The following is a 27796-nucleotide window of genomic DNA, read 5'->3' on the forward strand; positions in this document are numbered from 1 at the left end:
TATCCTCCTCTCTTATCCCTGTTTGATCTCTCCTTCCTGCATCTCCACCCACAATTCGCACCGACAACACACTTGATTTAACCCTCTCAAAACACCTGTCAGGTCCAGTGCATGAGACACTATCATAAACCCCAGAAGACTATAAACCCCAGATAACTTTGTCTGTGTCAACTGTCTCAACTATTGTTTTTCCCGAAACTGTTTACACACTAATACTGGTACTTGAGACACAATGATTGACACTGGGATTGGGATGACTGTATATTCCTACGTACACAGTAGTTTTTTCTATTAGACGGGAGGAACAGTAACCTAAAATACCTCATATTTTCATATCTCTTAATGACACAGACACACAGACACACACACCGACAAAACTCCACCCAACAAAGCTAAAGCTCAACTAATTATTTCTAAGAACCGGTTGAAGACTGATGCCTCAATGTAAAACTCCACTATTAAATCACACTAAACACATTAAACACTTGTGTGAATATTAAACACTGGTATGAATGTAAAACACTAGCATGAATGTTACACACAAATATGAATGTAAAACTAGCATGAATGTAAAACTCTAATATGAATGTAAAACACTAGTTTGAATGTAAAACACTAGCATGAATGTTACACACTAATATGAATGTAAAACACTAGTATGAATGTCAAACACTAGTATGAATGTAAAACACTAGCATGAATGTTACACACTAATATTAATGTAAAACACTAGTATGAATGTAAAACACTAGCATGAATGTTACACACTAATATGAATGTAAAACACTAGTATGAATGTCAAACACTAGCATGAATGTTACACACTGATATGAATGTAAAACACTAGCATGAATGTAAAACACTAGTATGAATGTAAAACACTAGTGTGAATGTAAAACTCTAGTGTGAATGTTACACACTAATATGAATGTAAAACACTAGCATGAATGTAAAACTCTAATATGAATGTAAAACACTAGTATGAATGTTAAACACTAGCATGAATGTTACACACTAATATGAATGTAAAACACTAGTATGAATGTCAAACACTAGCATGAATGTTACACACTGATATGAATGTAAAACACTAGTATGAATGTCAAACACTAGCATGAATGTTACACACTGATATGAATGTAAAACACTAGCATGAATGTAAAACACTAGTGTGAATGTAAAACACTAGTGTGAATGTTACACACTAATATGAATGTAAAACACTAGCATGAATGTAAAACTCTAATATGAATGTAAAACACTAGTGTGAATGTAAAACACTAGCATGAATGTTACACACTAACATGAATGTAAAACACTAGTATGAATGTAAAAAACTAGCATGAATGTTACACACTAATATGAATGTAAAACACTAGTATGAATGCAAAACACTAGCATGAATGTTACACACTAATATGAATGTAAAACACTAGCATGAATGTAAAACAATAGCATGAATGTAAAACACTAGTATGAATGTAAAATACGAGTATGAATATAAAACACTAGCATGAACGTAAAACACTAGTATGAATGTCAAACAGTAGTAGGTCAAACACTAGTGTTAATATCAAACACTAGTATGAATGTTGAACACTAGTAATAATGTCAAACACTAGTATGAATGTTGAACACTAGTAATAATGTCAAACACTAGTATGAATGTTGAACACTAGTAGCCTATCAATGTCAAACACTAGTATGAATGTATGAACTATCGCTCATTCACACATATTGTGTTTCTTGTCATCTTAAATTATATCCGGGGCTGCACTTAAAACATTCGGGGCTCGAGTAAGATGACCTGGCAATGCCGTTACCTGAATCCTGTTTCGACCTCTCATTTCTAAGTGATCTAATTTGTGTTTTCACAGGTGCATTCTGGGTGCAGTGTTTGATAATTGAGTGTGGCATTTTAACAGCAGTGTTTAGCAAACAATACGCAGGCTTTTAAAGGAGACAATGGTGGTTTAGCATACCAGATCAACAGATAGACTACAGGATTTAGTGCATTCAGCTGGCCCAGAGACGTCACTAGGATTTAAAGACAGGGGGGGGTGGCTTAGCCCCCACGAGAAGCATACAAAATCTTTGCGCTTGCATCTTTTTAATACGATATTAGAATGACACGACAGTGAAGAAGTCCAGCTAGTAACAAGTTAAAAGCAACAGACATCATCTTCTAGTCTTCTTGCCTACAGACTATGATGCTAATCCTAAAACTATATACCCTTTTATCAGTTTGGGATTATTCTGAATATAACACAATTATTTAGGGGGGCTTTCTTTTTGGAGTGATAAAACTCCTTGATTCCAGAAACCCCGTTTGGAAACCCCTGCGGTTCAGGTCCATTTACCTGGGACAGAGATATCCTGCACACTACAAAAAGTTCCCATTTTAACTCGTGATTTGGTCCCGTAGCTGCTCTACAGACGGCAGAGACGCGCTGTTTCTTGCAGCGCGCCCAGCAGCTCCACCCACACCGTGCCGGACGGATTACAGCGCCTGGACTCTTCTTGTGAGCCCTGAAGGTCCGTCTACGTCCGAGGAGAAACTCTCCCGTGAGTTCTGACAACATTCCTGATTTCAACCCTTCTGCCCGGGACGCTCATGCGCGCCGTCGCTGCGCCTCACGCGGCCGCTCAAAGTCACTTTAAAGACTTCTATGAATCCGTAAAGTCCAACTGTGAGGAGACGCACATTATGTCAACATCCACGGGGATGAGTGATTAAGAGAGAGCCTCTGACTTCCAACACCGTCCAGGATCAAACGGCTGTGGAGGAGGTAAGGTTCCAGATCGTGCGCACTTTATCGGATTATCTTCACACAGACGAAGTAACTGTCTCTTGGCGCTGTTGACTGATCTCTCCTCGCAGGTTTTTTTTTTAATAAGTGTGACTCTGAATCCATTAGTTTCACTCAGGTCTCGTGATTTCATGGATTTAAATGCTATTACGGCCCATATGGCCGTCTAGTGACACCCTACTGGCTCCACGAGGGAACACAAGCTACTGTATATGAAATATTAAAGGACACAACAGGTGCGTTGCATGATGGTTATACAGAGTTGTGCTTTTGTCTGCTGAGCAGCTTCATTGACACCTGCTGCAGAACTCAGTGTTTGGTGCAGACGCAGATGATCGATGTTAATGTTTGGAAGCACACTAAATGTAGAGATTGTACACCAGCCGCCATGGAAAATTAAACCAGGGTGCGATGGGGGCCAATGTCCCCTTTACCACTCATCCCCACTTCCTACTCCCCATCTTTAACCTTCGTTTCACGAATTTACCACGATGACGGACATAAAGACACCTAAGACTCCAAACCTCCTCTGTGCTTCCTGCTACTGGACCTCACAAAGTGAAACAGCAGCGATGTTGTTGTAGCTGCTAACAAGGAATGGTTACATGAACGCACTGAACTGGATTCTTTTATTGTCCCATCGTGCATGAGATTTCTGAGTAATGAGCAGACGGCCACCTCCGGTTCTGAAAAGTGAAGCCAAAGCTGAAGTGCCTTCAACTTTCATTCTCTCTACTGGCCTTCAGGGGGCGACTCCTCTGGTTGTCAAAAGAAGTCTTGATTGTATAGAAGTCTATGAGAATATGACCCTACTTCTGACTTGATTTATTATCTCAGTAAACATCGTAAACATGAGTTTATGGTCTCAATCTCTGTTTCAAGTCTTTTTCAATCCAGCATGATGCTCATTTAGTACATTATGTTCCATTTAGAGTTCAACAGACCAGAAAGCAGGGGATGCTTAAGGGCGGGGCTACCTTGTGATTGAGAGGTCGCTCCCACGGCGTTGATACTTTAACACTTAGCTGTCAAGTTGACCTTGAATTATGAAGCTAACTTTGTTAGCAGCTTCACACCAGAAGCCAGATGGATCCAGATCCAGTAGGGTTGTTGCTCTGCTGCTTGTGTTCTTCAGATCCACCCGTCGCTCCTCTTCAGTCCAAATATGGTCACTTCCTTCACTGGTTGCAAATTTTCCAGGATGGCGACGGCCAAATTGCCAAACTCAAGACTTGAGGTAGAACAACAAATGAGGTAGATGAAGTTTGGTTAATTAAAATATTACTGGGCTACTCCTTTTATACGGCATACGGCATACAATCCAGGTGTTCCCACATACATAGTTAGAATAGAATAATGGAGGTATTCAAAACTGACATATCCACCTGTTGTGGGTTTCTTGAGAGTTGTTGACAACCAAGTAGTGACGTCACCATCTCTGCAAAGCAAATTAATCAAGCTTTAATCACATTGGTCCATCCTTTTGTCCCAAATGTAATTAGTAGAAGACATATCTGACTTCCAATTTTCATCTTTATCTGTACCCCGGCCTTCCTGCAGCGCCCCTCACTGCATCTGTCACACCGATATCAGCTTTAATAAATCAGCCTGCGTCAGAACAGGCAGGTGTTGCTGGGCTGACGGAGGGCAGGGTCTCACTTTAACGAGCAGAAGCTCATGTCGTGTGACTGCTTGATGGATTCCAGAGAACATCGGCATTTACTGACAGCGGCTTTGTTTCCCGTCCGTGCCCTCGTTCTCCTCCTCCTGTCTAATGAGTATGTGCCACGAATGGAAACTCTATTTTGGGTTAAATCCACTGAAAGATTAAGGATACCATTAATGCATGCATAATATATATTTCTTTTTTTTCATGGAGCAGTGAACAATGGAAGCCTGGAAAGAGACGACAGTGACCAAGATAAAAGGCTAATAATAGAGACGTATGGCAGAGGCTCTGGGGTGATTGGTTGCCTGAGACTTAATGGATTATATTGTATTATCATTATATGAGCGCATAATTCTAACTCCAGTGACAACTTTGACACAGTTAGGGGCCTGCTGACAGTAACCAGGTTACTTCTTGACAATGGCAAGCAGGTGAGTGGAGTAGAGAGGTCCTCCCAGGTAAATGGCAGGTTCATGAGTAGGAACTGGTCTGAACCCAGATGAATGGGAGGCCAGCAGGAAGCCCACAAAAGAGAGCTTTGTCGAAGGTTGAGAACAGGTGAACCCGTGTGAGTGATTTATGGAGAGCTTGTGTCTTCCCAAAGTAATGCTGGGAAGCCATTTTTGCCTTGTGTTACTACTGCGTGAATTTGTGTCAATCGTGCTAGAAGTGCAGGAGAAGGGGCTTCCCTCCACGTAGACATCAACAAGTTTCAATCCATCATGGCTGAAATAACCACTTCTTTCTACATGTTGTGAAGTCCTGGTCCAACACCATCCTTTCTGAGTTCATATCATCCAGAGGTGCTCAGTGAATTTCACCGAGCTAGATTCACTGGATCTAACAAGACACGTTGGTTAGTTGGTTTATCACAGCTGGATGAATGCAAAATAAACTATTTAGCTGTGCTTTAATAGCAGTAATCAGATAAAATGAGGCTGAAATAACTCCATAATGATGGTGATTTGTAAAAAGTCTGAAGTCATGCTTTCTTCGATCTACAAGACCACAAGGTATCGTTTTCTGAATGGAGTCTGGATTGATGGGTGCTAGGCTATGCTAACATTGTAGCTGCTCCGTCAACACTCCATAAAAACTAATCTAGACATGAATACAGCAGAGACCTTGTTGTTTGGACCGTAGACAGTCTTTGGTTTCCCCACATCATTTTTTCCCTCATAGTTTCACTCGGTCTCTGTACAAATATAAGGTAGAGCTCTGACGGAGCTGTTTGTCTATTTCTTATTCAGTGACAACAGGAGAAGAATCTCAACATCGGATTTCACATCACAGTATCAAGCTTTGAATTTTGACCTCACACATGTTGTGTTATTTGCACCTTTAGCATTCACTTTGTCATCTATCAGTCCACTTGAAAAATTTGCATTTGTTGTGAACTAGGGGTGGGGGGGAAAAATCTATTATTAGATGCATCGCAATGCGGACGTGGACGATTATGAATCGATTCACAAATGTCGAAAATCTAAGTCAAAGTCTGTGGCGTTGCACATAACAGAGACATGGCTGAGAGAGAAATCTGTCCGGCACCCGCTACATTTACACCGATAATGTTTCATTCATTAATGGCTGAAATAAACACTATTAACTGCTTTGTACATGTTGGGAAGTCAGATACATCGGAAACTAAACGGCGTCCCGTCTTGAGTTTATATACAAGGAGGGGGATCATGAATCTCATAGAGCTGTATCAGCAGCGGTCGCTATCAGAAAACCACACTCAACTCAACTCAACTTTATTTATATAGCACTTTAAAACAACCGTAGTTGAAAACAAAGTGCTGTACAGAGACATAAAACAATTAAAACACTAAAATAAATAAAACAGACAGTAAAACAGGTGTTTCATTGTTTTTAAAAGCAATTAGAAACAATAAATCAAAGCAGGGCCATAAAAACACTAAAACAAGAGTAAAGTCTCATGTAAAGTTGAAAGCCAGGGAGTAAAAATGGGTTTTAAGACTGGTTTTAAAAATGGACAGTGAGGAGGCTTGCCTAATGTGCAATGGTAGCTCGTTCCAGAGTTTTGGGGCAGCAGTGGAGAAAGCTCTGTCCCCTCTGAGCTTCCATTGGACCTCGGTACCTCCAGGAGCAGCAGGTCAGCTGACCTGAGGCACCGAGCAGGAGCGTATGGTTGAAGGAGCTCAGAGAGGTAAGGGGGGGCGAGACCATTTAAAGACTTAAAAACAAATACATTTACGGATTAAGAGTATGCCGAAGTAACGACGATTAGTAAAAAGACAGAAGTCGTGGTTTCTTAAGTCTGTCCATTAAGACGATATGCAAATAACTTTTAAAATGCTTGTTTTGGCGTTGGGCTCGCTCAGAGCTAAGCTAGGCTAACACGGTAGCGGCTACGTCTCGGTATGAATACGGCAGCGACCTTGTTTGTTCCACGGACAGTCTCTGGTTTTACTCATAGTTTGTTTGGTGTATGAAACGTGAGAGACTATCCCACGGCGCTGGAAGACCACAGACCGCTACGCTGTGATGTGTTGAAATGCGAGCTGCATCGATTATCGCATTGAAAGGACTCAGATTGCATTTGTTGAATCGAGATGCATCGATAATCGGTTTATAATCGTTGACCCCGATCAAAATCGAATCAAATCATGATGTGCCAAGAGATTCCCACCCTATTGTGAATACACCTTAATGTGCCGTCTGTAATACAACAATAACAGATCTTACGTTTTAAGGCTTGTTATGAAAGAGAGGAGAAACTATACTGTAGACTGTGTGTAACACAAGCTTAAAGAAACAATAGAAAATGCATTAAAATTGAATGGCACATTACACCCGAGAGTCACTGTGAGTACACTATCAAATGAACAAATGCAGCCCATATACTGTAGCAAATCCCACAAACAATGTTGAACTTATGATTCTGCATTCATATTTTCATCAGGAAAATGCAGATTCATCAAAAGTCACATTCGGTCAAAAGCTTTTGCGTCTCTTGCTAGAATTGTCTGTGTGTTGTTGCTCACAGTGGTATTACTGTAAATAGAACTTGTGTTGAAAGACATTCCAACCCAAGCACGCTAGTTTATGATGCTGTACACATTATTTATTAGTAGATTCATCTTTATCCTTCGGATCCGTGTTGATGGAAGTCCTGGATCCCGGAATACCTGTCATTTTCCGGTAACAGTTGCGTCTTTTGTATGAGATGTTATGCAGCAACAAGCATTGCCTTTGTTCTTTGGCTGGGCGATATGGAGACAATTAAACACGAAGATATTGTACAGTTGCTGCTTTCACAAAATATTTATAAATTATATATTTTAAATAATCATCAGCAATGTGTATATAATGACTAAGTGGGTAAATGCAAATGATAGAACAGCTAGAACGGGTAAGTTCAGAAAATCGCACAGTTTCTGTGAGGAACTTTTAACTGGTTTGGAAACAGTCTCATGTTAATACTGATGCTGCTATATATAAACTACATAAGTAAACGAGACCATCGGTGAGAATATTGGCTATTTTCAAATAGTTATATGTAATCCTTGTCATCAGTGACACCTGGTCAGATTCCAATCAAAAGCAGATGAAATCTTTCAGGTTGACCAGAAACTCCTTGAGCCAGACTCCAGCATAAATACGCCGTCGAGCACCATTATAACTATGCCAAACCTATGGGTGGCAGTGTAGGGAGAAGGATAAAGCCATGCAAGCCAATCAGAATCCTCAGAATCAACAACAACAACAAATAACACGAGTGACTTCCCTAATACCCCGTTTCTCCCAGTTGACACAACAACACATAACCGGCGTTATCAGAAATCTCAACTTTGGCTTGAGTTTTTAGAAATAATCTTTTTCTGTGATAAAAACTGGGTTTTCGTGTAAATGACAGGACAAACCGCGTGGAAATATCGGCATTTTCCCTTCATGTAAACGGGGCCTAAGATGGAGAAACAGAGCCCAGGGAAAATCTGACTGCAGCAATTGTGGATCACAACAGATGATTTGTAAAAAGTCTGAAGTCATGCTTTCTTAGATCTCTCTGCAAGACGTCAAGCTATCAACTTTTAAAATGTTTATTTTCTGAATGGAGTCCACATAGTCTGGTCTGGTCTCTGGACTAATATGAGCTACTATGATAGATAAATATTCCAACACAAGCAAAAATTTGCTTTGTTTTCACCCACTGGGAAATAATGGTGAATATGGGCCCATTATAGCATAATTTCACTGAATACACACTGCACCAGACAGCATTAATGTGGAATTAACACATAACACAGTGTGCTCTGTACCGAAGCTTGAAATCAAGCAGCAATAGAGGAGTGTCTCAACCGTGACTGGGCCTAGTTTACCTCATGATCACCACGGCACAGTGAGGACAGCACCATGGTAGAAAGCCACTATGAGACAAAAGGCCAACCTGCCTGGAATAAGACCCTTGTGATTTCAGCTCCAATTGGCCCTTGTTTGGCGATGGGGTCAGGATGTGAATGCTGGGAATCTGCCAACTCCTGTGAATCTAGGAGAAAGCTCCCTCAGGCCTGGGAGTACCCTTATAATAGTCCGTGACAGTGAAACAGTGGAAGCATGCAGATCTGCAAGTGGATGCACAACAGTTTCCCCCTTTGATGATTGTTGTATAGATTTCAGTTAGCACTGGATCCTAAACAAACGTTCACACTTATCCCCTGAGATCACCTGAGCTCAAGAACCATACAGCATGTGACACACAATACCCAACTGTAACGACTATGGATTACATACTGTAGATAATGAGCCAGACAGCGGACCCGTTTTAGATTTTGTTAATCTTTTATTATTAATTTGAGCAGATTATGTCAAGCAGTAAAAAGACACAGTGTTGTAATGACGCACTAGCAAACCATTTTTAATATTTTGAAGGACATTGAATTTTTTTCTTTAAAGACGATTGGTAGTTTTTCTTGATGATTTGCTGGCAAAATGTCAAATTCCGGCCAACAGGCTTTGCTGCCAAGGTGCTAACAAGACGGTAACCTCCTGTTCTGAAAAGGGAAGCCATGCTGAAGTGCCTGTAACTTGCATTCTCTGTGCTCCTCTGGTTGCAGAAAGGAGTGTGATTATATGAAAGTCTATGAGAAAATGAGCCTACTTCTAACTCGATTTGTTACCTTTGTAACCATGAGTTTATGGTCTCAATCTCTAGCTTCAAGTCTTCTTCAATCCAGTTCATTTAGTAAATTGAGTCAAGACGATAAAGCAATGGTTGCTTTAGGGGGCGGAGCTACCTGGTGATTGACAGGTCGCTACCACACTACTAATGCAATTAGCTACTAAGATGACTTTTAACACTTAGCTGTAAAGTTGACCTTTAATTATGAAGATAACTTGGTTAGCAGTTTCACACCAGAATCCAGATGGATCCAGATCCAGTAAGGTTGCTGTTCGGGGTGCTGCTCTGTTGCTTGTGTTCATCAGATCCACCCGTCGCTCCTCCACAGTCCAAATATGGTCACTTCCTTCAGTGGTTCCAAAGATCCGTGATGGTGACAGATAACATGCCAAACTCAAGACTTGAACTGTAGTCTACAAACGATTAGGTGACATCACCATGACTACATCCACTTGTTATTTACCCTCTATGGTGCCAACACTGACCAACGGGAGTTAAGAAGATTGGGCAAATATTGGTCAAAAGAGTTATTTTTAGTTTTGAAACAATAATGCACATAATTTATTTGATAACTTTAATAACATACTGTATGAAGAAGAATGCTCAGATTGTGCAATGGTAGTAGTATCTGTTATTTCATCCACTTTCACATCTTCAAATTACAAATTAGCTGGTTTTGTCTTGCTTCCTTGAAAAACTGGAGTGTTCAATGCAGACAGACACAGATTTAGCCTGGTCCCCCTGGCATGTTGTAATTTCTCTGCTCAGCGATAAGGACAAAGGAGCAGTTTGTTTTGTTAGGGACCATTGACCAGGAAACACCATTATCTAACCCTATCTGACTGGGACATTGCTGTTCATTGTCGCCTTTTAGTAAAAAAGATGCACAGTAAAATTCGAGACATTTTATTTCAGCTGAGTTGTCCGCTGTATTCTGTTCCTCCTCATGGTCCCGTCCAGGCAACTAACCACAGTTGTGGTGGGGGTTACAGTGGGGGCTTCAGCGCCAAAAGGTTCTGTTAAATAGTCTGCGGATCAGTTCACCCACCAGGCCATGCAGTCATCTGTACTGTATAGGGCTGTTGGAATTGAATTAGGGAATCGAAAATAATTTGAATAGCAAAAAAAAAAAAAAATCAATAACATTGATTACTACTGAATGCTGAAATTAATATTCGAAGGTGTGTTTTAAAAAAAAAGTTATAAACGTGTTGCCTAACGATAGCAAATAGTGCCCTCCTCACCTTGGCCTACCAGCATAAATTTATGCTTATGTCACATGAAGTCTGACGTTTTCTAAATCACAATCTCACTCAGAAACAGCCAACAGCGGCACACACACAGGGTTAACCGCTCGGCAGCACTTGGTGAAATGAAAACAAAGATATTGACGGACCTCGAGAAGCGACGCAGTCATGACAAAGAGCAGGATGTACGTGAAAAAGTGAAAGCAGAGCATGCTAGCATTTGTATTACATTTCCATGTTCATCATCTGAGCAAATACAGAAAGGAAACACACAGACTTAATACACCAGGGCTGATCAGGTCGACGACAGAGGTGTGGAAACACAAGGGCAGGCTATGGGGATTGGAGAGAATGAGGGGCAAGGCTGGCGAGACAATGAGACACAGTCAAGACTCAAGAGACAAAAAAGGAGGGAAAACAAGACAGGAAGCAAAGCGCTTGACAACACAAGACAGAAGGACTACAAAATAAAACAGGAAACTAACACTTCAAAAACCGATGAATCAATTGTCAGTCCTACCGATTCAACTAAATCGATCTGCTAAAATAAATACATAGAATGGATCGCTTTAGCTTCACCAATAATCGATAAAAATGCGATAAATCTTATGAATCGTGATTCTTAAATATGATTAATGATTTAAGACTTTTAAGACACTCGTATCGCTGTGAAGCCAAAGATTCACACCCCTAGTTTTAGCATGCTAGTATTTGTGTTATATTTCCTATGTTCACCATCTTTGTTGTGCATTTTAGCATGCTAGCATTTGTATTATGTTTGCCATGTTCACCATCTTTGTTGTGTGTTTTAGCATGCTAGCATTTGTATTATGTTTGCCATGTTCACCATCTTTGCTGTGCATGTTTGCATGCTAGCATTTGTATTACATTTAGGCTACCTGTATCTGTAGGAAAATGCATGGCAATCCATCTCATAGTTGTCAAGACATCGTATTGAATTAGAAACCAATATGTTAATCCCATGTTGGAACTAGAAGAACAGTCTATAGGATTCATCCTCTGGGTACCATGAATGTCTCTTAACAAACTATACAATATCATTGAGGTATTTCATTCTGGACCAAAATGGTCTCATTGCCATCTGCACTATAGCCATGCTGCTAAACAAACAAACAAATGAAAAAGAAATGGTACTTTGAATGTCATCATTATCTTAGCAACGTCCACTCACCCAAGGCATTGAGGTTTTACAAACAGAACGCTCCTGAATGCCACATGCATGCTAAGACCGGGAGCTTCCCAGTATCCAGCTATTTTTAGCTGTTATATAAATAACTCACACTGTAGGTTACATGAGCTACAATTATGCCATCATCTCTTCCAGAGAGCCATGAAAAAAAACAATAGCTTCTGTGCCACGACATTTTTACCTGCCACTGAGGCAACACGCTCTGAGGCAGAGTGAGTTTGAGGGCGACACAACGTCTACGGCTTACTTGTTCCCTTTTACTGATGCTCTTCTTGTGAAAGGATCAAGTCACCTATAGATGCACGATACCTATCTGATACACCTATTTGGCACTTTTCCACAGTCATACATCCTCAGGATGGTAAAGGTTGACTCAGTTGCTGTAAAGCATAAACCCTATTATTATTATGTCCGTCTCGACATGACTCACTATTGTGTAGTGTGTTGACTTCCTCCACCAGGTGTTGTTACTGCAAACGTGGCTTGGGACTGTCAACATGTTCCAGTGTTATGTGAAAATATACCTTAGCGACATGACATGGCGTGTTGATGAAAAATGTAATTGTGTGTATAAAGACTGAGCTGATCGTTTGAAAGCTTGTTCTGCTTATAACACTGTGATCTTCTCCAGGGTTCCCAGTCCTGTGTGGGATGTTAACAGACTGGCGGCGCGTTGAGGCTGAGGGAGCATGGTGAAACACCAACCCTTGCAGGTCTATGAGAAACAGGTCTTTGTGTCCTTCGTCACTGGGATCTATGGTTGCCGCTGGAAACGCTACCAGCGTTCCCAAGACGACAGCTCCAGGGTAAGACCAATTATTAAGTATTGAAATCATGGTAATATATAAAAAATATTAAATATATATTAAAATATGACTTGCTTATAGATTACATTCTATTACTGTCACAATCGCATAGTAGTCTTATTGATAAATTAGTTGAATATTAGTTACTGATGTGCTATTTTTGTAGCTATTTAAAAAGTATTTATTTTTTTATTTGTTTGTAGACCTTTTTTGTGTTTGTGAACAGCGATTGTGTATTTTGTGGGTGGAGCCTAAATTGTGTCAGAGAGTGACAGTTCTGTATTAGCGCTGTTTATTTATTAAACGGAGCCGCCGCGAGTGTCTGAGGCGGCCGGTGCCGCTGTGAAGTTGCTGTGCTGCCGTGTGAGCCGAGGCCCGCATGACAGAGATCACATTTAATTTCATTGTCGAGGTGGGAGGGGGAGATGCGCACATAGTATCTTGTATTTGTTTACTTCAACGTTCTGAAGACGTGTTACTAGGCGACGCGCCATCCCACGCTCATTGAATACGTTACGTCGCTGTTGGTTCTGCAAAGCCGGAATGCTTTGTAAAGAGAGACACTGTTGCAGCGTCACACTACAAAGCAAAGTTCTTTATAAACTGTGTGATCGTGGCATATTTTTGACTTGCCTTTTCGTAATTATGGCAGAATCTTCTGTGTAAAAAGGCCTTTTGTTTCACTCAGGAGGGGCTGCTGTGGCAAGTGCCACACCTCGTGGTTAAAGTCGGTATGCAGGTCCGGTCTGGTGTTGGGCTTAATATCTATCTATATCTATATATATCTATACATATATCTATATAAAGCGGATAAAAACTCTGATAATCTTATAAAGACACATAACATTTGTACAAATGAAACTATTTATTGAATTGCCCTGCCTAGTGGGAGAATGTGTGTGTGTGTGTGTGTGTGTGTGTGTGTGTGGCACTTGCACACTGAGTCTGTTTATTTTCGTCCGAAATGCGTTTCGCATGTTAAAAAATAATAATAAAAATAATTAGCGTCAATCACGTCAATCTCGCTTGCACACCAGCACCACAACACATTTAGACTTTTTGACCAATCAGAGCCACCGTAGAGCCCACAAACTTCCAAAATATCAACAAACAAGCTCAAAGCAAGTTGCTGTATGACAAACAGTCTGAAGACTATAAAGATGCAGAGATGAAGGACAGATTGTGGCGAGCGATCCCGGTGCAGTGTGGGATCGGGGTACGTACTGCAGCTGCTGTTGAGGGTCAGTTGGATCACGGAGTTGGGCGGTCCCAGTAGTGCTTCAAACTGCTCCTGAATCTATTTTTGCATTCCCATTCTGACATCCTACAACGCAACAGGACATTTTGACTTCTGAAGATATCGTCTGCTCTGACTTGGTTCCACTGTTTAGTGATGTCGGCAGTGACGTCAACGTGACGCCCACTACGAATCGGTGTACAGAAATCAGCTCTAAAGTGAATCACTCTTTAGACAGAAAGGAGACAAAGAAACATCAGAGTTTTTTACACCATAGCTGTTGTAGGCTGGAATCTAGAACACTGGTTATTTAGTTAATCATAGGTGCTGAAGCCGTAGTGTTTACGGTGTATCTGCTAAATGCTAATCATTTTTTAGTTGCAACATCTCTGGAGAGTTGCAACTAACTCTTGGTTGTAATAAGATTAGGAAACGTGATATGACAAGCAAGAGAGGGTGTACACATCTCTCAGGTATTGTCATTCCTCTGTGCTCGTTATATGCAGGAATCTTGTAGATCTATGTGAAGAAGGCAAATAGAGTAGATAGAGTAACGTGTGGAGCCATTAGCTTACTGTACATAGTGCTCAGTAGAGCAAAACAGAGGCTGATAGTGAGAGAACCCAATCCTGCTGACGCTGCACTGAAACCTGATCGCACCTCAGGAGTAAATGAACTATTTTGTGGTTCTGAAGGCCAGAAAATAGGTCAGGCTTTGTGAAAGCAACACAAAACCGTACCCAAAGTGCAATGCACATTCTGTTCTTTAGATCGTGGTATTACAGCCTCCTTTTGTCCCCTGAACATTGAAAGTAAAATGGTTTTTACTGCTCATTATAAGCTATAATGAGCAGTGTCACAACTCATTATTACACTTGTTAATATCCCAGTCTAACCACAGTTTGTATCTCTACAGTGCGAGGTATCGAACGAATCTGGTTGTTTCCAGGACAGCGCTCAAGCTACTTCCAGTCACACCTTGAGGTGGATGAGAAGCAGTGTCACAACTCTTTGTCAATCTGTTTTATTTGTCTTTTTTAATCACTTTTTTATTGACAACGAGCTGTGACTCCGTTTATGCAAAAAAGTTGGACAACTTTTCAAGTAAAGGCGCAGACTTCTATCCATTAGTATTGGATGTCATCCCTTTTTTTTTTGACTGAATTCCTAAGTGAGTTGCGGAGCAGGCCCTCGTAACTGGGGAAACGCTCCTTACAACAAAGGGAGCACCAGAAACAGTGCAGTGTTTGGATGTAGCAGAGCCAGACTCCCAGCTGTGTCGGAGCCCCTACTGGGCAGCCTCAGCTACCGCCGCTGCATGCCGTCCCTATCACAAAGAGCAGCCAGTGGCTCTGCCATAAATTAGTCCGTTTACTGAATGTGTGAGGCCACTGACGATGTGCTGACCAAAAGGGAAAATCAAGCACACAGAAGCCTCTTTCCCCTCTCTGTCTCCGTTTACAAAGCTTCATGTAGTCTCACACAGATGTTAGCATTCATGCCCTGAAATGCTGTCTGTTTATCCTGCAACACATCCTGCAACACATTGAGGACCGTCCTCTATTAGTAAAGGCACATTACAACCTCGGTGCTTGTTTCTTACTGAACGTTCTCTTAATGATTTATACTCCTGTAATTCTGTGCCAGTGTGCGGGATCCTCTCATGCACGCTAGACATGCAGCAGTACCAAGCATTTCATTTTGCTTGGACCTGCAGTTTTTACATTTTACTTGATAGGCTGGATTTACTAGTTCCATATACATTTGGCCCAACACAGCTCCATGGCTGAAAAAAGATTACTTGTCCCAACTCCCGGCTCTGACGTCTAATCAAACATCTGCACTAGGGCTGTTCGATTTTTGCCCAAAAATAAAATCCCGATTTTCTTCTTCCCGATTACGATTATTTTGTGAAATGACAAAAGGTAAAGAAATTATTTCAAATATGCTGTTTTTTATTGAACATTTTGCAAATAATTTCCCCATTGGGATTTGAGAACAAACCTTGCTCTTATTAAACAAAAAATCCATAAAGGGATTAATATAAAGAACAATTAATGAACTTTTGCCATCTGGCTTTGCTCCATGTTATCTTCTTGTAGACCTCTTGTAAACAAACAAACAAAAATCAATCCCTTTGGGATTAAGAAAAAAACCTCGCTTTCACATGTATCTTAAGGTGTGTCTTTAAACAAAAATGAATGAAAGTGCAGAACTTTAACTTTTTGAAAAATCGATTTTACGATTTTCACGTTTTTAACATCGTCCTAACTACATAATTGCGATCACGATTTAAAATGGATTAATAGAACAGGCCTAATCTGCACCATCCGCGGTACCTTGCTCATAGTCCAATTTTTTCAGGACATGCTGTCATGATCTGTGTTTTCATGTTTTGATTCCCTGGTTTATTTTGTGATTTTTGCCCTTGGTGTGATTTCCTGTCTCGTACTTCCTGGTCCTTGTTGTTTCCGCTGTCTTGACTCCCCCATCCTCTCGTGTTGATTACCTTGCCTGCCCTAATGTGTTTCACCTGTTCCTCGTCAGCTCCCTGCCTCCCTGTGTGTGTATATAGTCTGTGTGTTTCCCTTGTGTCCTTGTCGGATCATTGTCGCTGTCGATGTCGTTTGTCGCTACCCTGCACCACGTCATGTCCCTGGAGTTTGTTTTTGTACCTCGTCCTGCCTCCCGTGTCCCTCCATGTCTTGGTTTTTCGTAAGTGTTTCTTTCATGACCGTTTTTGCCCTTGTGGTTTCCTTTGTTGTTACTTTGTTTTAGTATTAGTTTTTGGTTTTGTATTTAGTTTATCATTGAAATAAATCCCTTTTAACTGCACTTGGGTCCTCACCTCCTGTTTCTGAGTCCACGCCTGACAGAACCGTGACAGAATGATCCGACCACATTAAGGACCCAGCAGCTAATATGGACCTAGCAGCCTTTCTTTTATGTGGCTCAACGCATGAGCTCCGGGAGGCTACCTATAGACTCCAGTGTCTCCAGGCCGAGCACCGGCATGCTGAGGGAGAGGAGGAGAGGCAGTCGGCCCTGGCGAGGGCCAGGGAGCTGGTTTCCGCCAGCCCGTGGCTCAGGGGCTCATTGCCTGCCTGGGTCAGGGGCTTCCTCCTAACCCCTGAGCTCCAGCCATCCTCAGCCACAGCCAAGCCTCCAGCCCAGGCCATAGCCACAGCCAAGCCTCCAGCCCAGGCCATAGCCACAGCCAAGCATCCAGCCCAGGCCATAGCCACAGCCAAGCATCCAGCCCAGGCCTTAGCCACAGCCAAGCATCTAGCCCAGGCCTTAGCCACAGCCAAGCATCTAGCCCAGGCCTTAGCCACAGCCAAGCATCCAGCCCACGCCTCGGTCACTGGCCTTCAGTCGGCGGCCCGGTCGACACCTGCCAGTGGTCTTCAGTCGGCGGCTCGGCCGACACCTGCCAGTGGTCTTCAGTCGGCGGCTCGGCCGACACCTGCCAGTGGTCTTCAGTCGGCGGCTCGGCCGACACCTGCCAGTGGTCTTCAGTCGGCGTTCCGGTCGACACCTGCCAGTGGTCTTCAGTCGGCGGTCCGGTCGACACCTGCCAGTGGTCTTCAGTCGGCGGCCCGGTCGACACTCTCCTGTGGTCTTCAGTCGGCGGTCCGGTCGACACTCTCCAGTGGTTTTCAGTCGGCGGCCCGTCCGTCGCCAGTCCCGGCGGACGATCGTCCGGCACCAGCCCAGACAGGGGACCGTCCCACACCTGCTCCTCGCAGCCTATTGGGGGTTCGCCTGTCACCAGTTCCTGTTCCGACGGGGGGCCGTCCCGTGCCTGCTCCACGCAGCCTTCGGGAGGTCCGCTCGTCACCAGTTCCTGTTCCGACGGGGGGCCGTCCCGTGCCTGCTCCACGCAGCCTTCGGGAGGTCCGCTCGTCACCAGTTCCTGTTCCGACGGGGGGCCGTCCCGTGCCTGCTCCACGCAGCCTTCGGGAGGTCCGCTCGTCACCAGTTCCTGTTCCGACGGGGGGCCGTCCTACTCCTGCTCCACGCAGCTTTCGGGAGGTCCGCTCGTCACCAGTTCCTGTTCCGACGGGGGGCCGTCCCACTCCTGCTCCACGCAGCCTTCGGGAGGTCCGCTCGTCACCCGTTCCTGTTCCGACGGGGGGCCGTCCTACTCCTGCTCCACGCAGCTTTCGGGAGGTCCGCTCGTCACCAGTTCCTGTTCCGACGGGGGGCCGCCCCACGCCTGCTCCACGCAGCCTTCGGGAGGTCCGCTCGTCACCCGTTCCTGTTCCGACGGGGGGCCGTCCCACTCCTGCTCCGCGCAGCCTTCGGGAGGTCCGCTCGTCACCCGTTCCTGTTCCGACGGGGGGCCGTCCTACTCCTGCTCCACGCAGCTTTCGGGAGGTCCGCTCGTCACCAGTTCCTGTTCCGACGGGGGGCCGTCCCACGCCTGCTCCACGCAGCCTTCGGGAGGTCCGCTCGTCACCCGCTCCTGTTCCGACGGGGGGCCGTCCCACGCCTGCTCCACGCAGCCTTCGGGAGGTCCGCTCGTCACCAGTTCCTGTTCCGACGGGGGGCCGTCGGATGTCCCCGACGGGGGGACTGTCGATGTCGTTTGTCGCTACCCTGCACCACGTCATGTCCCATCGACAGTCCCCGACGGGGGGACTGTCGATGTCGTTTGTCGCTACCCTGCACCACGTCATGTCCCTGGAGTTTGTTTTTGTACCTCGTCCTGCCTCCCGTGTCCCTCCATGTCTTGGTTTTTCGTAAGTGTTTCTTTCATGACCGTTTTTGCCCTTGTGGTTTCCTTTGTTGTTACTTTGTTTTAGTATTAGTTTTTGGTTTTGTATTTAGTTTATCATTGAAATAAATCCCTTTTAACTGCACTTGGGTCCTCACCTCCTGTTTCTGAGTCCACGCCTGACAGAACCGTGACACATGCATCTCTGTGGCTCTGCAGAATCTGTGTGCAAACAGGAAGTATGAGGCATTCAGGTGCATTCACGCCAACAGTTTCACCTTGAGCAAGATTGTGTTTATTTGCAGAATCATTTGTGTTTATTGGTGTCGATCGTCCTTGACTGAAGAGGCGGGGCTAACCTCCATGAAGACGCCAACAATTTATATTGGGAATAATGAGTATCAGTCAATTGTTGAATGCTATTAAGTCCTAATTTACTGTTGCAACATGTAGCACATTTGCACAGCTGCATACTGAATCCACCCATGTGTACTTACTTTATCAGGGTCCCTGACACTGAGCTGTCTGAGACAGGCAGTTCTGTTCAGTATTTATCAGCAGGGCAGCGAAGGAGGGAGAAGTTCATCCCACAGGGAAGTCAGTGCATAGATCAGGATTTATGAGCGCTGTCAGATGTTCTGTAACGGCAGATCTAATTGGAGAGATGGAGAGACTTTTATATCACTCAGGAGAAAGTGTCAGATAGCTCCTCTGTAGATGACTTATACTGAATGTGAGAGTGGCCTGCTAAAGGCAGGACAACGATACAGAGCTCACCAGCACGCTTCAGATGAATGGATGAAGTTTATGAAATGTGTTTACGACAACAAAGCACCACAAACTGTATAATACAGGAAGAGTAATCTAATCTAATAAAAAACACTCACACATGCTGCCAAATTTTTCATTTATTTATTCGTTTCTAAACAAAATGTTAACATGTTATTTCCAGGATTTTTTTCAAGGCATTATTATGAGTTTTGAGCATTTTTTGATGATTATCAGGAAAATATCATGAATCCCAATTATTTTTGGTCAGGATACTTGTGACATGAGATTTTCATATTGCCCATGCCTTGTATTGAAGGTCTATGCCAGAGGGAGTGTTGACAGTAGTTACAGTGGAGCAGGCTTCCCCTCATCACCAGGATTTTCTCAGCCAGGGATTACTTGACCTGTTTGTCACAACCTTTCTGTGACTTCACTCGTGACCTGCCTGGAACTAGAATCCTAGTCTACCAAGCAGCCGGTCTCTGGAGGAGGCATATACTGCAGATAGAGGAGAATTTACAATTTCTTATTAAATAAAACATTTTCTCTGGTAAATTAGGGTACATCTAATATCTTTTTCAGAAATTCTGTGAACTACTATTTATTTTACAGTGGCGTTCCCTCTATTGCAAGCCCACTTATAGTCATAAAATCTAGGACTCTCTTCCGGTGTTTGCTACACATGGTAAATTGACAACATGACAACATGACCCTCTCCATTCCTGGCTCAAAGTGAAACCTTTCACAAGTCGCTCTGCGTAGACTCAGCTCCTGCATCAAGGCAGCCATATGCTCATTACCTGCACACACATCTAATTATCTCCCAGCCTCTTACATAAGCCGCTGGAAACGGTCGACCCAGACCCGGTGTGGTGCAAAGCTAATCAATGCTCAACAAGATCTGTTGACTGGCCTATCATACTTTACACCTCCCCTCCCATGGCATTAGCTCATAATCCTGTTAACTACTGAAGGGAAGAGTCCTTGAATGCTACACAGGCTCTCCTCTGTACGTTGTTTGTCGTGTCAAGCCAGAAGAGTGTACACGGGTTTAAAAGCCTAGAAGTAACTAGAAGGACACTCAGACCTCCGCCAAGGCCGTGATAACTCATGAATCCGCTTCTGGATTCGGATTCACTACATTCGCTACATACTGTCACAGAGAAGATCGATACCATTCTCATATCCATTAAAGATGAACACATTTAGCTTAGCCTTGTAATTGACAGGTTGCTGCCAAGGCATCTCTACCGTCACTACCGAGGCAGTTAGCTACTAAGATGACTTTAACACTTAGCTGTAAAGCTGACCTTGAATTATGGCCCGTGCTACACCCTGCCACCAAGTTTCATAGTAGTTTTTCCATATTCCTGCTAACTGAAACCAACACACAAACAAACCAATATGACCTGCTAACTGTAGTAGTAGAACTGGGTATATAGTTGAGCTCCCCTCACAGAAACTCAAACCAACAGAAAATAAATGATTGAAAAGTGAACGTGCAGCGCAAAAAAAACTAAGTACAATTCACTACGCACATATCACCAAAGATCTTACCAAAATAATTTAAAAAGTCCCTTTTTTTAATAAATGTAAGAAGCAGGGGAACTGATTCTTTTAAATGTAAATAGCTCTGACATTATAACATTTGAATCAAATTAATGTTGAGAAAACTCAACTTCATTGTGTTGTAATTTTGGCAGCCATCCTTACAAAAACAATTCACACTGTATTTCTATTTTGTCCACTAGGAGGCACAGAACCAGGTGTAAACACCACAATGATATATTATTACCTCATTGAGTTAATATGGTAAACGTGTTAGCATGCAGCCTCTTTACCTAATTACAGCAGTTAGAGAGCATTAGCATTCCTTTCGAGAAGTGTGACAAGTCTGACCAGCTGTCCTTCAAGCTCTGGTTTACCGGCGGCACCCTCAATCCGCCAATGTGCCTTAAAGCTACATTATTTCTAATGTCCATCAGGGGGCGACACCTCTTTGATTGTATAGAAGTCTATACAAAATTTTGACAGTCTATGTCAAAATGGTAATCCACATCACCATGACTACATCCACCCATAGAAATATACAGTCTTTGGGTTTTAAACTTAACAGCCAGCTCACTAGTTCACCAGCTAATCACTAATTTTGTGTGCTGGCTGTTTGTTGCTCTTCATATTCTTCCTGTCTTAAGTAGTCCATGTATGAAATAAAAGTGTTGCTTGTGCTTTCCTTCACAGTGGGAGTGTGCATGGTTCATCATCTTGTGCAGTTCCTTCCTCCTGCTCCTCTTTTGGGCCTACTTCTGGTTGGTGGCTCAAAATGATTTCAACGAGTTCAACTGGTGAGTCAGATCCCCTGTGACTAGTTCTGGGCATATTAGGTAAGGATGGATCTGGTTCAGATCAGGCTGTGAACAGCAGGGTGCTGACCAGACCTGCCAAGCGACCCGCTCTCACTGTCGAGGTGTCACATAATGCAGTTTGGTCAGTGCTTCCTGGCATCTGACATCGGCACTAATTTCATTAGAGATGTAGTATAAAGAAAGATATTCCACACAGGGAGGGGGGAAGGGGAGGTGAACGAGTCAAACAAACCCAGGACTTTTCATCCAGGAGACAAAGCAAAGTTGACGCTTTATTACGGCAGTTGTTACGTGAAACTGGATTGTCGATAGTCACGTGAGTAGTTAATCAGTCAAGTTAACATCAGCAACACTCTTATCCTTAAAGCTAACTACCTGGTTTTGTTGCTTAAACCTAACTTCATTTTCAAAAGGCACTCTGGATGTAACGGCTTTGGGGCGCTGCGTAAACCAAGCTGCGTAAACCAAGCTGCGTAAGTTTGTCAAGAATTGCTTTAACCGTCAGCATTGATCCAACCTGTTCAACACTACAGGTCAGTGTACAACCGCTCTGGAGAATGGAACGACGAGACGATCCCAGTCCTGGCCCCCACCACCGTGGGATTCAGCTACATCACATTCCTAATGGTAAGAGTCAAACCCCTGGATGGAAGCAAGGTGGCTTATTGCAGTTATGACGAGTTATGAAGTGAGAGAATCTGCTTTCTCTTTCAGATTTTAGCCCTTTTCCACATATCTTTGGGCCAGCAGCTCAACCTCTACTGGGTTCACAAGGTGCTGTGATTTACATTGTACATTTTTGCCATTGATTTGTTCCTGGTGAAATCAAATCTGAGCTCGTCATTGTCTGTACAGATCGGGGTGTTGGCTACGCTGCTCACCACGATCTCTGGCGTCGTCTCTGTTGATGACATATGGGGAGATGAGTGGGACGTCCTTCTTGTATCACTGCAGGTTGGTCTCCAATCACAATCACATGACATGACGTGCAATAAACTTACTGCATGTTCTTTTTTTAAGGGAGGTGGAGGACATTGTAACTGAACTGAGCAGTTTCCATAAAGGGGCATACATTAATCCTTTGTGTGAGGGGTTTGAAGAGGGATAGTGGAGTATATTTGGACGAAAAAAGCTCAAAATGTTATTATTCATATTCGTTTTTCTGGGGAGGTTAAGCTATTTCATTATTCACAGTTTTACTATTCATTGTTATTTATGACGCAATCATATTTTTTGACAAATGTAAAGGCATCGTCTAATATTTCGGGAAATAGTATCCACATTTAGCTTAGCCTTGTGATTGACAGGTCGCTTCTAATGCAGTTAGCTACTAAAATGACTTTAACACTTAGCTGTAAAGTTGACATTAAATCATGAAGCTAACTTTGTTAACAGCTTCACACCAGAATCCAGATGGATCCAGATCCAGTAATAGTCCACAGTCCAAATATGGTCACCCCCTTCACTGGTTGCGCAAATTCTATAATGGCGACAGCCAAAATCCAAGATTGCGACGACTATAATGTGAAACTCGAGGCTTCAATACTGTAGTCCACAAACCAATGGGATACGTCACCATGACTACGTCTACTTCGTAAATACAGTGAATGGTCCAAACCTATTGTTGTTAACAGTAAACTTTGGCTCATGAATGTTGGAAGACTCATGTATGTATTTGCCATGATAAAGCTTCCAGTCTGAAAAAGGCTGTTGAATCACTGAGAATGAATGAATCTCACCAATAACATCAAGATCAACCACCATATCAAACCTTTGAACAGCAGACACATTGTTCTTTGTTTGAAAGGGCAGTCTATTATAATTACTCTATGAAATATTCTTATATACACTAAGAAGAGCTCTAATCATCACACATTTATTTCTAACATATGTGTTTATTATCTATTATCCACCATGTTGTCAGTGTCAGTGTACACTGTTGTACTGTCTCTAATAATGTCTGTGTTCATGTTTTATTACCAGGCCACTGCACCGTTCCTGCACATCGGAGCCCTGGCAACAATCACAGCTATCAGCTGGTTGGTAGCTGGGTATGTGGTCCGCCGAGACAGATCCAGTAAGTGTTTCAGATTCCAGCTTTTGGTGTTTTTGTCCTCTACAAAGCAGTGACTTAATTCTTAACATTGGTCTTGGTCTCGAAACCGATCTCAAGAGCACTTTTTGAGGGTCTCATCTCGGATTACATTGCCTTTTTAAATCGGTTTTGTGTCAGACAAAGAGGACTCTGAATTTTATTGAAGGACCAAGTCAAGACCACAAGCGTCACTACACTGAATTATTTCTTCATATCATTATTGCTCTTGCTCCTAAAAAAACAAAGGAAAATTCCCATACATAATATTCACCTCTGCAATTCCTTTTGATAATTTCTTCAATACATTTCTCATAGTGCACTAATACATACACACAGGCAGTATATATAAATAATAAAATAGGTTGTTTTCTGTGGCTGTTTTCAGATAAGTTTGCATGATTCACATTTCATCTAAAGTGTGCCATGCAGTGTGGGACATGGTCTTGGTCTTGACTTGGTCTTGGTCTAGACTAGGTCTCAAGCCCTCAAAATCTTGGTCTTGTGTTGATACGCTTTGGTCTTGGTCATGTCTTGGTCTTGCTTTAGGTGGTCTTGAATACAACACTGATATAGAGGGATGGGGCCTGGAGAAGGTCTTTTTTTATGATAAGATTTTTAATAAACCTATATAAACTGCTCCAAAAAATGAAGGGAACACTTACATCACACATCAGATCTTGATGAACAAATTGTTTAAAATGAAAATCTTAACTGATGGACATTGTATAATTATATAAAAAATGTTGATCTAACAGCAGTAAATGGAAACCAAAATCATCAACACATTGAGGGCTGGATTCAGATTGACACTGAAAATCAAAGTAAATAGATTAAATCCCAGGCTGATCCACTGAATTGCATCACAGCAGCTCATCATGTGACTCCTGGTCAGGATGGTGTCCTCGGGGATCTCCTCCCAGACCTGGATTAGGGCATCAGTGAGCTCTTGGACAGTCTGTGGCTGTACTTGGCGGTATGGAGGTCTGTAAACCCTCCAAGGATGTGCCTCCCCAGACCATCAGTGGCCCACCACCAAGCCGGTCCTGTTAGATGATGTCACAGGCAGCATAACGTTCACCACGGAGTCTCCAGACTCTTTCACACCTGTCACATGTGTTCAGTGTGAACCTGCTCTCATCTGTGAAGAGAACGGGGCTCCAATGGTGGATCTGCCAATCCTGGTGTTATCTGGGGAATGCCAATGGAGCTTCACGGTGCTGGGCTGTGAGACCAGGTCCCTCTAGAGGACTTCGGGCGCTCATGCCACCCTCATGGAGTCTGGTTCCTACAAATCTCTCCTGGTCCTCCTCCAGGCTCTTGAGACAGTACTGGGAGACCTAGCAACCCTTCTTGTGACCCCACATATGGATGTGGATCCTGGAGGAGCTGGACTACCTGTGAACCAGATTGGGCTGCAAGTACCACCTCATGCTCCACGTAATGACAAGGATTTGTCATTTCTTACTGGGCTTGTCCTGCTTTTGCCTCCGTTGCTCCTGTTGTCACTTTCATTCAAAGCAGCTGAAACTGATTCACCATCACTTGTAGTTCCTAAATGGACCATGAAACCCATGAAGTTTAACTGACTTGGTGCTGATTAACTGTTCCCTTCACTTTATGAGCTGTGTTTTTTTTTCCTGTATCATGACAGTATGCTATCAAGTAAAATTATTTAATATTTTTAAGTAAGGCCCCTACGTTTCATAACGGCCCCTAAAACCCCGTTACTCCTCCCTCGTAGGTTTCCAGGTGATGGTGTTGCTGATCTACGTCGTCATCCTCCTGGCTGTCTATTTGGCACCGCTCACGTTCAGCTGCCCCTGCATCATGGACCGCCACAGCCTCAGACCGCGACCCGACATCATGGGCCGACGGGGAGCTCCTATGGTGAGTTGGTGCTTTGCTAGATTGTTCTGAAGGAGGAACCTGTCAGGTGCTACGGCAATAATTATGCTGATGCATCACTTTTTATATGTTTATATGTAGAGGACTATCCCCCTTTTGTTTTTGTTTTACTTTTCTTTTCTTTGCTATTTCTTTCATATGGTTATTTTATTTAACTTGCATTGTTTTGATATGATTTGATTCTGTATGATCTTGGCATTGCTTTTACTTTAATATTTACATATTTATTTATTTTATTTATTTACTTTTTTAGTGTTGAAGTGATTCCTTTGTGCCCTGACATTCGCTGTTGAAATGCATCCAAGGAAAATTCAATAAAAAGAATTTTGGAAGACTATGTAGAGGACTATACAGGACTATATAGAGGACTATATGTAGGACATTATAGAGGACTATGTAGAGGACTATAAAGGACTATGTAGAGGACTATAGGACATTATAGAGGACTATGTAGAGGACTATATAAAGGACTATATTGAGGACTATATAGAGGACTATGTAGAGGACTATGTAGAAGACTATATAGAGGACTATATAGAGGACTACCTAGAGGACTATGGGTAGTGGGGGCTTTATACACAGCCAGGTTTCCTCTCACGTTCCTATCTCACCGTGTTGTGAACACACAGTGACTGACAGTAGCCTCCTCTCTGCTCTAGCTGGCCCCAGAAAACACCATGGTGTCCTTCAACAGAGCCCTGCAGCATGGAGCCAGCTCACTGGAGGCAGACGTCACCATCAGGTTACTCTCCACACACAGCATGTTCAATGCCACGTTATTTAGATTTGAATGAACTGAGATATACGGTAGATACATTGCTTGGTAGAAACATTTACATAAAAGGAGAGAGATATTTCCATGTGAGGTTGTTTTGACTGAGCTGCTGTTTTGATGTCCGTTTACCTTTCCTTGTAACAAAGTATATTCATAAAGAAGAACATTTTCTGATTTTGTTGCCTCTTCCAGTGTGGACGGTGTTCCCTTCCTCATGCGAGACCGGACGTTGCGACGAACGACAGACGTCAGTAAGGTCTTCCCGTCCAGACAGTACGATGACGCCTCTTTCTTCAACTGGACAGAGATTCGCTCTCTAAACGCAGGCCAGTGGTTTTTGGAGGTACTAAAACCCAACTTCACCTCGACTCACATTGATTCCTTCATGCAGATCCCATCACAGAAGAATTTATTCTCTAGAGAAGAGCATCATGTGTGTTACATCTCTTTGCCTCCAGAGTGACCCCTACTGGACAGTAGAAACCCTGACAGCCAGGGACCGGAGCAGAATAGGCAACCAGACGGTTTGTAGCCTGGTAGAAATGCTGCGTCTGGCCGTCAGGGCCAACGGCTCTGCCCTGCTCAACGTCCACAAGCCTCCACCTGAGCACCCGCGCTACCGGAGCTGGTTCATGGACACGCTGTGGGCCGTGCAGAAAGCAGGGATTCCCCAGAAGAGGGTGAGGACTGTAGGTCCCTCCATAATAATCCTTTGATTGCTTAAAGGCACTGTTTGTAGTACTTTAACCCTAGAAGCACTTAAACAATTATCACAGACATTTACAGGATTGCTTTTTTGCACAAAACAGCTAGAAGGTTACTGTTCTTTAAGCTGAAAATGGTTATAAACTGCTGAAGAGATTGAAAAGACCAAAAGGAAATATCTTCTCCAACAAGGGGCCAAAAAAAAAAAAATAGGTTAGAGAATGTAGTCTGAAGTTTGATGGAAAATGCCAAACAAGTTGCCAGAAATCTTCCCAGTATCCTCCTTTGTTTAATTACTACTGCACACCAAAAGTAATATGGTTTATTTGCCTGCATC

The 27796-nt window shown here is 43.0% G+C and overlaps 1 protein-coding gene across 5 annotated transcripts in view; it reads left to right on the forward strand.

Annotated features, from left to right (window-relative positions):
• Positions 1-2532: 2532 nt before the first annotated feature.
• The window catches only part of gdpd5a (glycerophosphodiester phosphodiesterase domain containing 5a), a 32738-nt gene continuing 7474 nt past the window's right edge, over positions 2533-27796 (forward strand). For 2 of the 5 annotated variants that reach the window (XM_084029474.1, XM_084029477.1), the window contains exons 1-11: positions 2533-2789; positions 12711-12885; positions 21855-21958; positions 22513-22606; positions 22694-22753; positions 22835-22933; positions 23963-24056; positions 25816-25961; positions 26639-26721; positions 26947-27097; positions 27213-27443. In XM_084029474.1, coding sequence (XP_083885600.1) covers positions 12769-12885; positions 21855-21958; positions 22513-22606; positions 22694-22753; positions 22835-22933; positions 23963-24056; positions 25816-25961; positions 26639-26721; positions 26947-27097; positions 27213-27443 — 1179 coding nt within the window. In that variant the 5' untranslated portion in view covers positions 2533-2789; positions 12711-12768. Of the gene's footprint in view, positions 2790-4846; positions 4911-12710; positions 12886-21854; positions 21959-22512; positions 22607-22693; positions 22754-22834; positions 22934-23962; positions 24057-25815; positions 25962-26638; positions 26722-26946; positions 27098-27212; positions 27444-27796 lie in introns of those variants that run through there. The other 3 variants (XM_084029476.1, XM_084029478.1, XM_084029475.1) reach the window with 2 other exon arrangements.

Source organism: Eutrigla gurnardus (genome assembly GCF_963514095.1).
Source record: "Eutrigla gurnardus genome assembly, chromosome: 15".
Lineage (NCBI taxonomy): Eukaryota > Metazoa > Chordata > Actinopteri > Perciformes > Triglidae > Eutrigla > Eutrigla gurnardus.